We start from the raw sequence: 13,554 nt of genomic DNA on the forward strand, positions 1-13,554 counted from the left end.
AGGAGACATGTCTTGGCTCTCCCGTCGTCAACCCTGGTACAAGGTGCACCTTATAGCGCAAAATCTGCTAGGTTTCCGGGGCATGCCGCCCAAGTCCTTCTCTCGTTACAGCGAAGCTAACCCGAAGACATGATGCTCCAGATCCTTAGTGATACCCATCGGAGATCTACCAGTCAACTTGCCAGGAGACGGTCTACACGACGTATGTGTAAACGTATATACCTACGCACATAGCTGCACCCTGTCGCCCGTGTGGTTCTCCGCGTCTCACCAATGAATACCCTCGCCGATCGCATGAAGTGTTTTTTTGTAACGCCGGAAGCGCTGTATGCTCCGGAAACCATTCACTTTTCACTCAAAAACACTCATGCCACAAAGTCACCGTCCACTCCTCCTGAGAGTCAAGAAGACCTCCGCTTTAGTCTTTTAGTCACACGAATGTTTCTCCTCATGTTGATGGATGCATCCGTGCAAATGTTCACGGACGGACAAGCCAGAGCCGGGGCGGCTTCAAGGTCACCGGAGGCTCCTTCTTGCTTCGCACTGTTCCTGGGTGTATGTACAGAAGAAGCTCTACAGCGGAAGCCGCAGGGCTCAAAACTGAAATAGACAAAAAGAAAAAGTTTCCAGCTCACTCTAGCCACGTCGATCTTGCTGATTCGGAAGGGCGAAGCAAATAGATGACCCCCTTTCCCACCTGCGTGCTGGACGAACTACTGGCACTCGTACCAATCTTCGTCCGGGGCCTACTATTTGTGAGCCCTCCACGGAACACTGCCCTTCCCTAGGGAGGAACTGCCCATCCATATGATACCATAACCATGGCATGCAATACCTGCTGCTTTCAAAGCACACCTCGAACGGCTGAAACAGTGGCTGCCGGAAGTATCAGCCAGCACGTGCGACGGCAAGCGACACCGTAGGTGAACCTTCCGACCGACACGGAAACAAGGCCTGGAAGATGAGGTACTCAGCCTCCTGCCAAAAGCCAGACTGCAAATGCCACGCTTTGGATTGGCGACCGCATTCTCGGCGTAGAAAGACTCCACAGACAAGCCCTCCATCTTGGAAACCGACAAAGAAATGGCCCTCCGAGGCGCACTGGCCGGTCCCCCCAGCTACCGTTGTCCTCAGTATAATAATGGTGTCAGTGAATCAGACTCATCGGCGTCGCCTGAATGCTGTTGTTTTTCTCCGAGCATGTCTTCTGCTCCAATCGTTCGCTCGCGGTGAATGGAACGCCAAAAGTCATAGATTGCGATGGCTAACCCGACGGAGGACAGCACCAGGACAGATCCAGCCATACCGGTCGCGGTCGAGGCCATACCTACGGTGCTCGCCATCACGATAGTCACCACCGCAAAAATCAGGGCTGCGGCAAGGACTGCGAACGTAACAGCATAAAAATGCATAGTGCGTGAGCTGAGTCCCCGCTCGAAACTTTTCCAAAATCCGGACTGCACCCCTTCACCTTCTGAGGGATCGCCCTCTGTCGGAGTCGGAGGAATCAAGACCAACAATATCTCGTCAGCATCTTCCAAGGTCAACAGAGCGCTGCAGCCGGACACATCGCTGACCGATGTGCCGATGTCAGATTCGACGTCGAGCGAAAGTAGAGGAACGTCGTCTCCGTCTCTGCCTGCAAGCTTACGCGATGTACCCCCGGAGGATGTTCGTCGAGTCACCCGACGCGATAGTAATGCCTGTGAGCAAACGATGAAGCGCATCGCTACTGACGCAATTAGCAAAGCACTCAACGCAGCCACAGCCATGAGGACTTTCGATCTTCCGAGCCCAGTTCTCCGCTCAGGACGCCGTTCACCTACGGGGCTTCTCTTCTTTGTGCTTCGCCTCACTCGGTGATCAGAGGCTCTCTCCAGTTCCAGAACCGACTCCTTCGCTTCAACTGCATTCATATTGCCGCGTGGCGCTTCGGCGGGCAGCTGCGTCCGCCCCCCTTCTCCGGCCCCCGTCCGGATTTTCGCGGCTGCGGTCCGATCCATTCTTGGCGTTGTCGTCGGTAGTTCGGAAGAACAGATACCATCCCGTGACCTGCACTATAAAGCCATCTAATGACTACATGCAGACGAGAAAACGGAATTCGGGAATGAACTGGTGTCTTCCACCAGCAGCATGACACTTCCGTTTGGGGCGTTCTGTCGACACACCCACTGACGAGTATTGGCTGCTCACTGTTCGGCTCCGGGCCGCTACTACGGCGGGAAGTGCCCCGCCCTACTTCGCAGCCTCGGCATGCATCGATCGCTTCGGCTTCCTCGCCACCCGGACCTCCAGGCAGCATCTCCGGGTTTTCTCGACAGTACTCCTCCTACCCTTCTGTTCAAAAGAGGAGGCTTGGTTCGTCTCCGCCGTTGCCTAGAAGAATATGTGTTGTCTTTCACTGCCTCTTCTGCTCTCGAAAAGGGAAAGAAGAAAAAGTGAATAAAGACGAAAAAGGCACAAGGACAAGGGGTGGAGATGGGGCACTGAGCTCCGTCAGTCTGGCCCCGCCTTTCCTCTCACCAACCAGTGAAACGAGGACTTCTCCAAAAGGAAAGGACTTTCCACTCTTCTTCACCGTCGTTTCTCCTCTGCTTTGCTGCGTACTTCGATGTCCTGCGCGCTCGAGATATCTCTCTTGCTGCCAGCATAACTGGCCAAGAGCGGTGTCCGTACGGAGCAGAAAGGAGATTCCTGCAGGTTTCATAGTGTTTCCTATGCTGTCTAGCGTCCGTAGGCATCCACTTCGGAAGTGACCCCTGGCGTATGTACATCCCCCCTAGTCACACAGGCTATATTCGCTGTCTTTCATCCTACCCTCCCTTGCGGGTACACTGATATGTGCAAAAAAAGATGCAATACCTCTTGTGATATACGTGCTACCCTTACTCAATGAAAGAAGTGTAAGAGGTCAGTGTGGCTTCGCATTCACGTCAGGTGTTCCCAGGGGCTCCCGCACTGCGAAACCAACCGGTGCTTCGCTTTCCAAAAGATTGCTTCCCATCAGATATGCAGTCACTCATGTTCCGTTGACCCCAACGGGGCCACATAACCGTCATGTTACCCTTGTCGTTCCTTCGTATAAAACACTAAACTGCATCTCCGTGCGAGCCGACCTGCTGTCCACCTTGTTTATTGTTCACGTCGCCAGCCTAATATAGCGACACTTCGTGGCGTCGATTGCGCATTCTCACTTCGAGTCCGGCGCGCGTAGATCTTTTGTGTACATATTGCGATGTCGAAAGAATGCCAAAATTCTTTCTGCAGAGGGTCTCCTGATGGAATTCGTGCCGAGCCGTCCTGCAGCATACCAATGTATATGAGGGACAGTGAAGGGCCAGACAGTATGTACGTCTTCGTTCCAGAGTGTTGTGGCTCCGTATTCCTTGTTCCGCTGTAAGCGCCGAGGTATCGTTTCTGGTTTTCATCAGTCATCTCACCAATTCACGCACTTGCTTGAGTTGCATCTAGCGGCTGGGAGAGTACTTCCAAGGGAAGAAAAATGGAGATAGTTCGTTGCTCCCGCTCCAACACCCCAGGCGCACGAAATCCAACACGCACGCCATACACTGCAGGCGCCGAACCACCCAGTCCGAGTGTTCTTCCCATCACAGCGAGAACAGCCGTAAAAATGAAACTCGCTAGGCACTGTCGCACTTATTTGACCGTCTACTGTTCATCTACCACCTGTCAGGCTACCACCCAAGCGTACACGCGGACGTTCGCGCCCATAGTTCAGACACGTTAGTTACGTATACACATACCTGCTTCGAGATGTTTCTGTGACAAGATCGACTATCAGTCTCTTACAAACGAAAGGCATTTGCCACCCTATATATATATGTATACCTTCCAGCAGGCTGATGGACGTAAACAAAAATACATGCAGGAGAGGAGGGAACCGAACACTCCCAGAGGCAGAGCAGTTTCAACGCCAGGGGCGGCCTGTGACCCTCTTTATCTCTTTCTGCTCTTGATTGTATGCAAACGACGGCAGGAAAAACAAGCCATGAAGAGAAAAGTAGGGAATCAGTTCATGTAAGACAAAATGCGGGAGTACCAATGAGCCTTCGCTATACCTTTTTGACTCAAAAAAACCGAACCCTGTCTGTCTATGGGACCGCATACACATATATACCCCGCCTATTCATGGAGCTTTGAAGGCAACTATACAGGCAAAAACGAATTGCATGTTGAGCGGTTCCAAGTTGTTTCAAGGCTCTCATCTCAAGAAAAACAAGTATGCCAGAGCAAAATGCTCTACTCACATGTTTCTCACTCTAGCAAGTCTCAACCCTGTAGCCGTACGAAGAGACATACACATACCCCCCTTTATATGGGTTCGGGAGGGTACCACCCACAAGCACTGCAGCCAAGGCCCTCGTGGTTATCAAGGGGAAGGCAAAGCTTCAAAGTAATAACGTTTTTCCTCGCGTCTGGGCGATCTTAACAGCTTGCACTTGCAACAGTACTCGTCCACCTATTCGTGAGTCCTTCATCCAGCATTGCCCTTGCTCTCAAGGACAAACGGGCAACGCGCATAGTGCGGGCGCCACTGCGTCTCGCAACAAGCATCTCCGTACGACTGGAACATGTAACCACCCCAGTTGTTGGCCCGGCAGCAGGCAGCCTCACAGCGCCGAGGAGACCACAGGCACACCTCTCTCGATATCAAGAAAGTATAGTGCAGTGGGCTTCAAAGTACCTTAGTCAACTGCCAACCCAGGTCTCTTCTTGGACTGCTCCTGCGACGCCCTGGATTGACACACCTCGGCTGCGACGTACAAGAAAGGTAACTGATCAAGGAACGGGCTCTCTACTATGCAATTCAGCACGAAAAAGGACACGTCCTTCACACACCCACCCGCCGTGCCGGTCACGTGACCATGAAGGCATCAGAAGTTGTGTGCTCTTCGGCAGGCTCGTCGGTGGCCTCACCAGGACTGCTGCTGCTCTTTCTTTAGATCCATTGTACCGTCTCCGGCGCACCTTGGCGGACGACCAGGAATTGCCGGACTGCCAGCCCCATCACGACAAAGCCCGCCAGTGGAGTCAAAAACGAAGGAGACAATAGCAAGAGGGTGTGAATTTTGATACTCGAGACCAAAAGCAGTCATTCCCGTAATCATGCCTACGAGGATGAATGGCACCGGAAGTGTGTGAAGAGCTACCTGGCGTGGGCTCAACCCAAGGCCGACCGCACGTCGCCAGAATTCCCAACACAGCGGGAGCCCGAGTATCACCATGCCAAGTCCACCAAGTGCGAGGGAGGCTGTTTGCTGGTTTGTCGCTGCCAAGACCAGGCACAGCACCAGGAATGTCGCCGAAACTGCGTAAGCAGCAACATGGAGGACAGTGCGGAGTCCTCTCCTCTTTCTTCACGGACCCTCGCCAGGCTTCCTTTCTACGCCATGGTCTGAGTCATCACTCCCCGGCAAAACATCAGAATCGCAGCAGCCTCCTGAAGACAGCCTGACGAGAGTTCCTGATGAACTTCGGTCGCAGAGTCGCCTCCATCCAGGGCAGCTGAAGTGAGTTCCGGTGTATTCATTCCATCTGCAAGCTTACGGGGTGTGCCGGGCTTGTACCCGTTCTGTGCAGTGCACACTCCTAGTGGGAAGACTGTTCAAGTTTTCTTAAGCCATCACGGCATTTCCTCCGTTATCAATCAGACTAGCTACTGCCATGGTGAATCCTACGAGGAACAGGTAACCCTCGCATGGGCAGAAAGCATTTTCTTTTGTAGCACCATCCATTGTCTGTTGTCTTCCCGCTGAAACAGCCGAGGTCAGCTTCCTCGTTTTTATCAGAAAGTCACCAACGCAGGCATCGCTTGACGTGCATTTATCACGGAAGACTGTTGCTCCAAGAGATAAGAGGCGGTGGTTCTTTCCTCCCGCTAACACCCCTGGAACACGGAAGTCGACATGCACACTACACAGCAGCCAATGGTTAGCCACGACTGCATTCTGTCCGAAGTCTCTTGCCGTCAGCGGGAACCGGAAAAGGAAAAACTTGAGACGGGAAGCTCTGCCTTCTTCAAATCATCGGTATTCAGCTTGCCATCAGCAACGCCCACACACACGTATACACATTGTACGTCTCTGTCCTTGCTAGGTGTATTTTTGTATTCAAATGTACACACACTTGCACCAACAAGATTCTATGACAATATCGAGTACCCATCTCTTGACAAACGAACGGACGCGCGGGGACACACCTGGAGCGGTCCCAAGACCAGAGGGCGGCCCAAGCGCTTCTGTCTCCGCGCTTGCCAGTAAGTATATACAAGTCGCGATGATGCAGACAGCAAGCCAACCCAAGTAAGTCAAAAAGGCCGGATCAAAAACAAACCCTCGTCACACCTTTTCCCTTCCCCCGCTAAGTACGTCCAACTCTGCGCACAGGCAAATACAACGGGTACATGCATATATGCCTACCCCGCCTGTATTTGAACAGGTGCGCAAATATATAGGCAGGCATGCATCACATGCATAGGGGCATCACGGCTCTGGACTATAGTAAAACAGATGTCGCAGCAAATGGTCTCAAACGTTCCCTGCTAGAAAAGCCTCAACCTGGTAGCCATGTAGAGATAGTAGTACATATATACCCGCATGCATAGGCATATACATGCGCAAGTATCCAGACAAGAAACACTCGCAGAAATGGTCTCCAAAAAAGGCCAGGCCCCCTCTTCTTTGTCTCGCTCTCATCCCGGAGTCATGTATGAACGGACGCAGCTCAAATGTACACCCTCTCATGGAGAAAGACGCGAAGAGCCTCGTGGTCATCGAAGGCAAGGTTAATGAGTTCCACCATTCTGCAAGTGTATGTCGTATGGACATCCCGCACTTGTACATCCGCCGTCCACTTCCCGCAAGTCCCTCACGCCACATCACCCATGCCCTCAAGGATAAAACAGCAGCCAGCGCACGTGGCAATACCTGCTGTCCTTAACAAACTACTCCATGCGACTCGAACATGTAAGAACCCTGGTAGTTGATCCGGCAGCACGCAGTCGTGCGGCGATCAGGCCGTGGCATGCATACCTTTCACTATGCGAAAGAAAAAGCGGCACCGTTGCCTTCCAAGTGACCTAGTCAGCCACCGACTGAAAACCCCGCACCGCACTTGAAACGTCTTGGAGTGGAATCCTCCTTACACTCAGTTTTTTTTTAGGTTTCAGGTGGTCATACAATGCTTGGACTACTTGTTAGGAAATTCTTAACAGAAGTCCGTACGCACCACGACCAGGCAGTGTCCACGTAGCATGTTGAGCACTCTTTACCCCTTCACTTTCCGGTATAGTGAACACAGTTGTCGAACCCGGCATGAGGGATACATTCGTCGGATCCACTGCTGTTGTAGAAGGGATTTCCGTTTCCTCCGTCGTTCCGTTCCCGCCGAGCGTAGTTGTCACTCCCGCCGCCGGAGATGCACTCCCGGCCACACCCTCTGTTCGCGTAGGTGGGACACTCGATTCATGCTGAGCTCCCTTCCTGGATTTGTGCTTGCCACTCCGGACGCCGCGGATACATCCTTCCCATCACCTGTCGCAGATACAACTGCCGCTGTCCCTGTAGTTTCGCTTCCAGGCAGCACAGTTGTCACTGTCGTCGTCGAGAATGCGCCTGCCTTCCCATCAACTGTTGGTGCAGATGAGACACTCGTTTCATCCTGAGCTCCGTTTCTGAAAAATGTACTTGTCACTTCTGACGTCGCGGCAGCAGTTGCCCCATCTACTCGTGTTGTGGAAGCGATTGTCGTTGGCTTCGTCGTTCCGTTCCAGCCAAGCGTAGTTGCCACTCTCGACATCGAAGATGCACTCCCCGTCCCATCCCCTGTTGGCGTGGCTCCGGGACTCGTTCCACGCTGAGCTCCCTGTTTTGAAATTCTGCTTGTCGCTCCCGACGCCGTGGATACATCCTCCTCCTTTGTCGCAGATACAACTCTCGTTGTCCCCGCAGTTTCGCTTCCAGAGTCCACAGTTGCTACTGTCGTCGTCGAGGCTGCGCCTGCCTCCCCAGCCTTGTCCGTTGTAGGTGGGACACTCGTTACACTTGGGTATTGGTCTCTAGATACTCCAGTTGTCGACGTCAGGGAGACATCCGTCCCATACCACCCTGGTGTAGATGAGATTGTCGCCACCTCCGTTGCTCCGCTTTCAGAGGCCGTAGTCGTCACTGTCGTTGTCGCAGACGCACTTTGCTCCACACCCTGTGCTGGCGTAGATGGAAAACTTGTTACATCCCAAGATCCACTTCCTGAAACTCCACCCGTCACTTGCCACGTTTGCGTCGTCACTGTGGTTGTCGGGGGTGCGCCTTCCTCCCGACGCTCTGCTGTCACAGGTGGGACACTCGCTACGTTTCCGTGTGTGTTTCCAGAAACCGTAGTTATCCTTCCGGGCGTTAGATGTAGGTTCGCCGCAGTCGCCGTTGATGTGGGTAGGGTATCCGCTACATGCCCATTTTCTTTCCCAGTTATTATCTCCAACGTCGGGGAAACATCCCTTCCATACTCTGTTTCTATGTGCCCGGCTCCCTCTTTTGGAAGGAGAATCGTTGTCACACCCAAAATCAGGGATGTCAGCCCGAGTAACACCGGAATACTGAAAAGAACAATGGCTGCTGGGCTCTTGTCCCAAGTGGACGGCTCTTCGTCATGCTCTTCGCGCGCACTCTCCGACTGGACATCCTCCCTTACAGATGGATAAGCCAGAAGAACCTCGTGGACGCAACTCTCCAGCGCTTCGGTGATACTTTCGGTTTCAGATTCATCTCCATGGACGTAAACGGAAGTGAGCTCTACTTGCTCGCCGCCTGCAAGCTTGCGGGATGTGCTGCCAGAGGTCATTCTCTGACGCGGAAACCTGTGTAAGGTCGATGCCTCGAAACACCTAACGAAACGCGCTGTCACCAGCGCCATCAGCAAAATACCTAGAGCAGCCGCCGCCATGGCGACCCCCGTTGTCCGCCACCCGTTTCCCAATTCAGAAGGGCGCCGAGGAACGCGGCTCCCCCTTTCCCTCCGTGTCACGCGCAAGTCTAAAACTTCGGTGCCCTCCAGGATTGGAGGTTGGTCTTCGGCCGTATTCACAGATGCGCTCAACGGTCCAGAGTGGAAGTCCGTCCTGCTCCATACCGCGGCTCCCGGATTTGCCTTTTCGCAACCTGCGGTCCATCCATTCTTGCCATCGTCCTCAAAGGAAGTCAGAGTATGAGAAACCGGCACGAGCCTAGCATCCTCTTGCTCTGCGCCCACGTTGGACCCGCTGATGACTTGGTTGCTTCATCTCCTGCTGCTGGGGTGCTACGGTGCCGGCAGTCTGAGACCCCCTGTTAGCACGGTCGAGGTAAACTTTCCTGTCCACCACGAGGGGGCTAAACGAGTCTCTCCCTAACGCATCCCAGTCTCTGTTCTCCCCTGAGGCATCTCACCACACGAATGCCCTTACGCCCATTACCGTTCCCCCCCCAAAAGTTGTTTCCCTTTTTCCGATGTCCCTCATCCCAATCCTTCCCTTTTTCCCCCACTTTTGCACCGTCCACGCCCAGGTCTCCGCACCAGGCCGCGTCACTGGTTCCGCCGCGACGCCACTGGTCGTCGCGTGTTGTGCCGGACGGCGGCGCAGCTCTACCGCTGCCGCCGTGCTCATCATATTCCTCCCCCAGTTGGCTCTGGCAACGCCCCTTGTTGCCTCTCAGGACAGCGGACAGCGCAAGTGACCGCTCACCCGTGGGCCTCCCCGCTACTCATACTGCCCTCCCCGGTCAGTCTGTGGGTGCTGCGTAGTACCGGAGCTCGGTCTGTAGGGGCCGCATAGACGAGCAGAAATGTTCGTCATCCATGAGAGTCGCGTCAGTGACTTCCCACGCTGCCACTCCAGGTCAGTCTGGGGGCGCTGTGTCTCCTCATGCTGCCCTCCCGGGTCAGTCTGAGAGTGCCGCGTAGTCGAGCAGAAGTGTTCGCCATCGGTCAGTGCCGCGTCATCGGCTTCCCCCGCTGCCGCTGAAGGTCAGTCCGTGGGTGCTGGGCTCGCCACTGTCCAGCGCTACTGCTTCCGGTTCTCGTCCTCCCCGTTCGTTGGCCTTGCTTGTGCGGTTGGCCCGTGGGAGGTACAGGTGGGCGTAGTAGGGATCCGGGGAGATTTCCGGCGACAGGACCGAGGGTGTGAATCTACGCAGCAGGCGGTGTCTCAACCGTCTGACGATCCCTGTCTGTAGATCCAACACATCGAAAAACGCACCACCGGTATGCGAAGCCAGAACCCTGTGGGGTGCAGTGAACCTTTCCGCCAGCTTGGTGGAGCCTCGGCCCCGATCGAATTTCGTTAGCTGCACCAACGCAAAGTCGCCTGCGTTCAGGCTGCCAGCTTGTACCTCTGTCCTCTCGGGAATACTTTGATGATTCAGCAGCTCAAAAATTTTGTCCCGCAACTCTCTCAGGTACCTGACCCTGTCGGCGAGAGTTGGCGGCTTCCCGGCCCCTGCATTGTCGCCTATATCCCTGTCAACTGGAAAAAGCGGATCGACACCATACACTATGTAGTAAGGGGGTTGCCCCGTTGATGAATGAGGACTAGTTCGGTAGGCGAACGCTACTGATGAGCAGTACGTGTCCCACTCACCCCCCTTTTCCATAACAAGGCAGGCTAGCGCATCCCCTAGGGTCCTCATGAAGACCTCTACTATGCCGTTCCCTTGAGGGTTGTACGGCGTGATGCGCAACCTTCGTATTCCCCACCTGAACATGAGCTCTTGTACCATATGACAGTCAAACACTTTCGCGTTATCGGTTAGTAACGCAGCTGGGCAGCCTTACTGGCATACGAGCCGGTGGACCACTGCAGAGGCCACGGTCTCGCCAGTGACGTTACCAAGGGGCCCAATCTCTGACCATTTTGAATAATGATCGATCATAACGAGTATGTATGAATTCCCTCTGCAGGTCGGTGGCAAAGGCCCGTACGCATCCACTGCCCAGCTGTGGAACAGTCCCGGCTTGGGCAGAGCCGCCGGTCTCTCCGGAGTAACACTTCGTCCGGAGTCCGCAGTCTTCCGTCTCGCACAGGCCAGGCATCCATCGATGGTTCGCTTGATGTCTTCGCGCATGGCGGGCCAGGAGTACCTTCGCCTCAGCTGTCCATGAACCTTGTCCGCTGCGAAATGAGCCCCAAAAGGTCCCGTGTGGTATGCTGAAACGAGGTTGCTACGTAGCGCCTTGGGGACGAAGATGCGGATAGTTTTGTCGTCTCCCTGCTTGTAGAGCACCCCATCGTGTACTATGTACTGAGCTTTCAGAAACTTTGGGAGGAGTAGCCACCACCGTGGGGCGCATCCTGTGTCCCCTGTGCGAATATCCTTTATTAGCGCCCGGCATTCTGCATCCCCTCGCTGCTGCTCAGTGATAACCGGGCTAGCCTTGTCCCGTAGGGGAACGCTACATGGTTCCGCTGGGGGCGACGTCCGTGCCGCTGAGGCGAATGCATAGTCGGGAAATATTTGTCCACTCCTGGCACCTTGTTCCAACGTTCACCCTGCTGGTCGGCCGCTACCGGCATCCGGGAAAGGGCGTCGACATGGGCTTGCTTGTTCCCTCTTCGATGTTCCAGCACGAAATCAAACTCTTGTAACCGTAGTGCCCACCTTGCTAACCTCCCTTTCTTCGCTGCCTGCAGCCACCTCAAAGATCCATGGTCGGACCGCACAATGCACGTCTGTCCCAAAATATATTCTCGGAATTCTTCCAAGCTGTAGATGACTGCTAGGGCTTCCAGCTCGGTAGCGGACTACTTCCGTTCCGCAGGACTGAAAATCCGACTCGCGTATGCTATAACGCGCGGAGACGCTTCGCCCGGGAGCTGCTGCTGTAGCATGGCCCCCCACCCCTGGGCTGAAGCGTCACAATCAATAATGTAGGGCACGTTTGGGCCGGGGTGATGAAGTAGAGGCGCGGAGCAGAGCTTGTCCTTGAGGGTCTGGAATGCCCTCGCACAACTGCCATCCCACTCCAGGGTACTCCGCGCAAGCTGAGCGTACAGGGGCGAAGCTATTTGCGAGAATCCCCGGATAAACCTGCGGCAGTAGCTCGCCAGACCCAGGAAGCGCCGCAGTTGACGAATTGTAGTGGGTCTGGGATGGTCACGAACCGCACGTGTTTTCTCCGGGTCGGGGCGGAGGCCCTTTTCGTTCACGACGTGACCCAGATAGACCACTTCAGTCAGCGCAAGTCTGCATTTCTTCGGGTTCAGGGTAACCCCTGCTTCCCGAAACCTCTCGAACACGGCCCGCAGCCGGCGCAGGTGTTCGTCAAATCCTTTCGAAAAAACAATCACGTCGTCTAGATACACGAGCGCTTTGGTCCACTTAAGTCCACCCAGTATGGAATCCATCAGACGCTGGAAGGCGGCGGGAGCGTTGCACAGGCCGAAAGGCATCACATTGAACTCGTACAAACCCGCGTGCGTTGCGAACGCCGTCTTTTGTTTGTCTTGCTTGGCCATTGGTAGTTGCCAGTAGCCAGCAGCCATGTCCAGGGTCGAAGAGCAATTGCATCCCTGCAGCGCCGTATGCCGTCAACTCTGGGTAGCGGGTAGCCGTCCTTTACGGTCACCTTGTTTAACTTGGTGTAGTTTATGCAGAATCTCTAGGCTCCGTCTTTCTTTTGCACGAGTACTACAGGACTCGCCCAGGGCGACGTGCTCGGATCTATTATGCCCTGCCTCTCCATTTTCCTGATTTCTTCCACTACCACGTGCCGCTCGAGGGGCGAAAGGCGCGACGGAGCCGAGGCACACGGCCTCGCCCCCTGGGTAGGGATGGTAGCCTCTGCCTCCTTGACTTTGTCGGCGGATCATTAGAGAACCGGAAGATGCTTCGGAACTCCTTGAGGAGGGAAAGGAGCCTGCCGAGTTCGTCCCCGCTCCTATGCTCTTGAGTGATCCGGAGCGACGGCATCTCTTCACGCCATGTCCAGTCCACATTTCCGTCTGTCCCGGACGTGCGGTGTAACTGCTGCGGGGCCTCGGGTTCCGCTCGGTTGCCCCCCCCGCACTCTTCCGCCCGTGCGATTATTGTTCTCTTCGAAATGCGGCAAGGCTTTGAAGAAACATTGCACACCCAGAGCTGCGTGATCGCTTCTTCTCCGTAGCCGTGCGCTGTCTGGAAGTGGCGCACGCGCGCCCCCGCACCATAGAACGGCGCCAGGTACACCGGGACGGGTAAGTCATCCGCTTGCTGCACCTCTACCGTGGACTCACATCTGCCTGGTACGACCACCGTAACTTTCGCCCTGAGGAGATGCTTATTTTCACTTCTGCTGAGTAGAGGTATTGTTATGTTGGGGAACTCCGCGAACCTGACACACTGGGAGATGGGGTCCACTAGGAGTCTTGCTAGGTATTGAAAGCCGAAGCGAACAATAACGTCCTCCGTCGCTTTGTCAATAACGAGTGCATTGTCTCGGGCGGCTGCCGGACCTATCCGGATGTCAGGATTTTGCAATCCTGCCTCGATCGCCACTAAAGAGTGGCCTATTTTTAGCAGAATG

The 13,554-nt window shown here is 54.7% G+C and overlaps 2 protein-coding genes across 2 annotated transcripts; both read right to left on the reverse strand.

The window, feature by feature from the left end:
• Positions 1 to 361: 361 nt before the first annotated feature.
• Positions 362 to 2,170, reverse strand: CSUI_010423 (uncharacterized protein). Its single transcript, XM_068070527.1, has one exon. It carries the CDS (start codon positions 2,001 to 2,003, stop codon positions 1,131 to 1,133), a length of 873 nt encoding a protein of 290 aa, XP_067917496.1. The 5' UTR covers positions 2,004 to 2,170; the 3' UTR covers positions 362 to 1,130.
• Positions 2,171 to 6,149: 3,979 nt separating this feature from the next.
• CSUI_010424 (uncharacterized protein) lies at positions 6,150 to 9,549 on the reverse strand. The gene has a single exon (XM_068070528.1). It carries the CDS (start codon positions 8,959 to 8,961, stop codon positions 7,420 to 7,422), a length of 1,542 nt encoding a protein of 513 aa, XP_067917497.1. The 5' UTR covers positions 8,962 to 9,549; the 3' UTR covers positions 6,150 to 7,419.
• Between the last annotated feature and the right edge of the window lie 4,005 nt (positions 9,550 to 13,554).

The sequence above is a fragment of the Cystoisospora suis genome (genome assembly GCF_002600585.1).
Source record: "Cystoisospora suis strain Wien I chromosome Unknown contig_7387, whole genome shotgun sequence".
NCBI lineage: Eukaryota > Apicomplexa > Conoidasida > Eucoccidiorida > Sarcocystidae > Cystoisospora > Cystoisospora suis.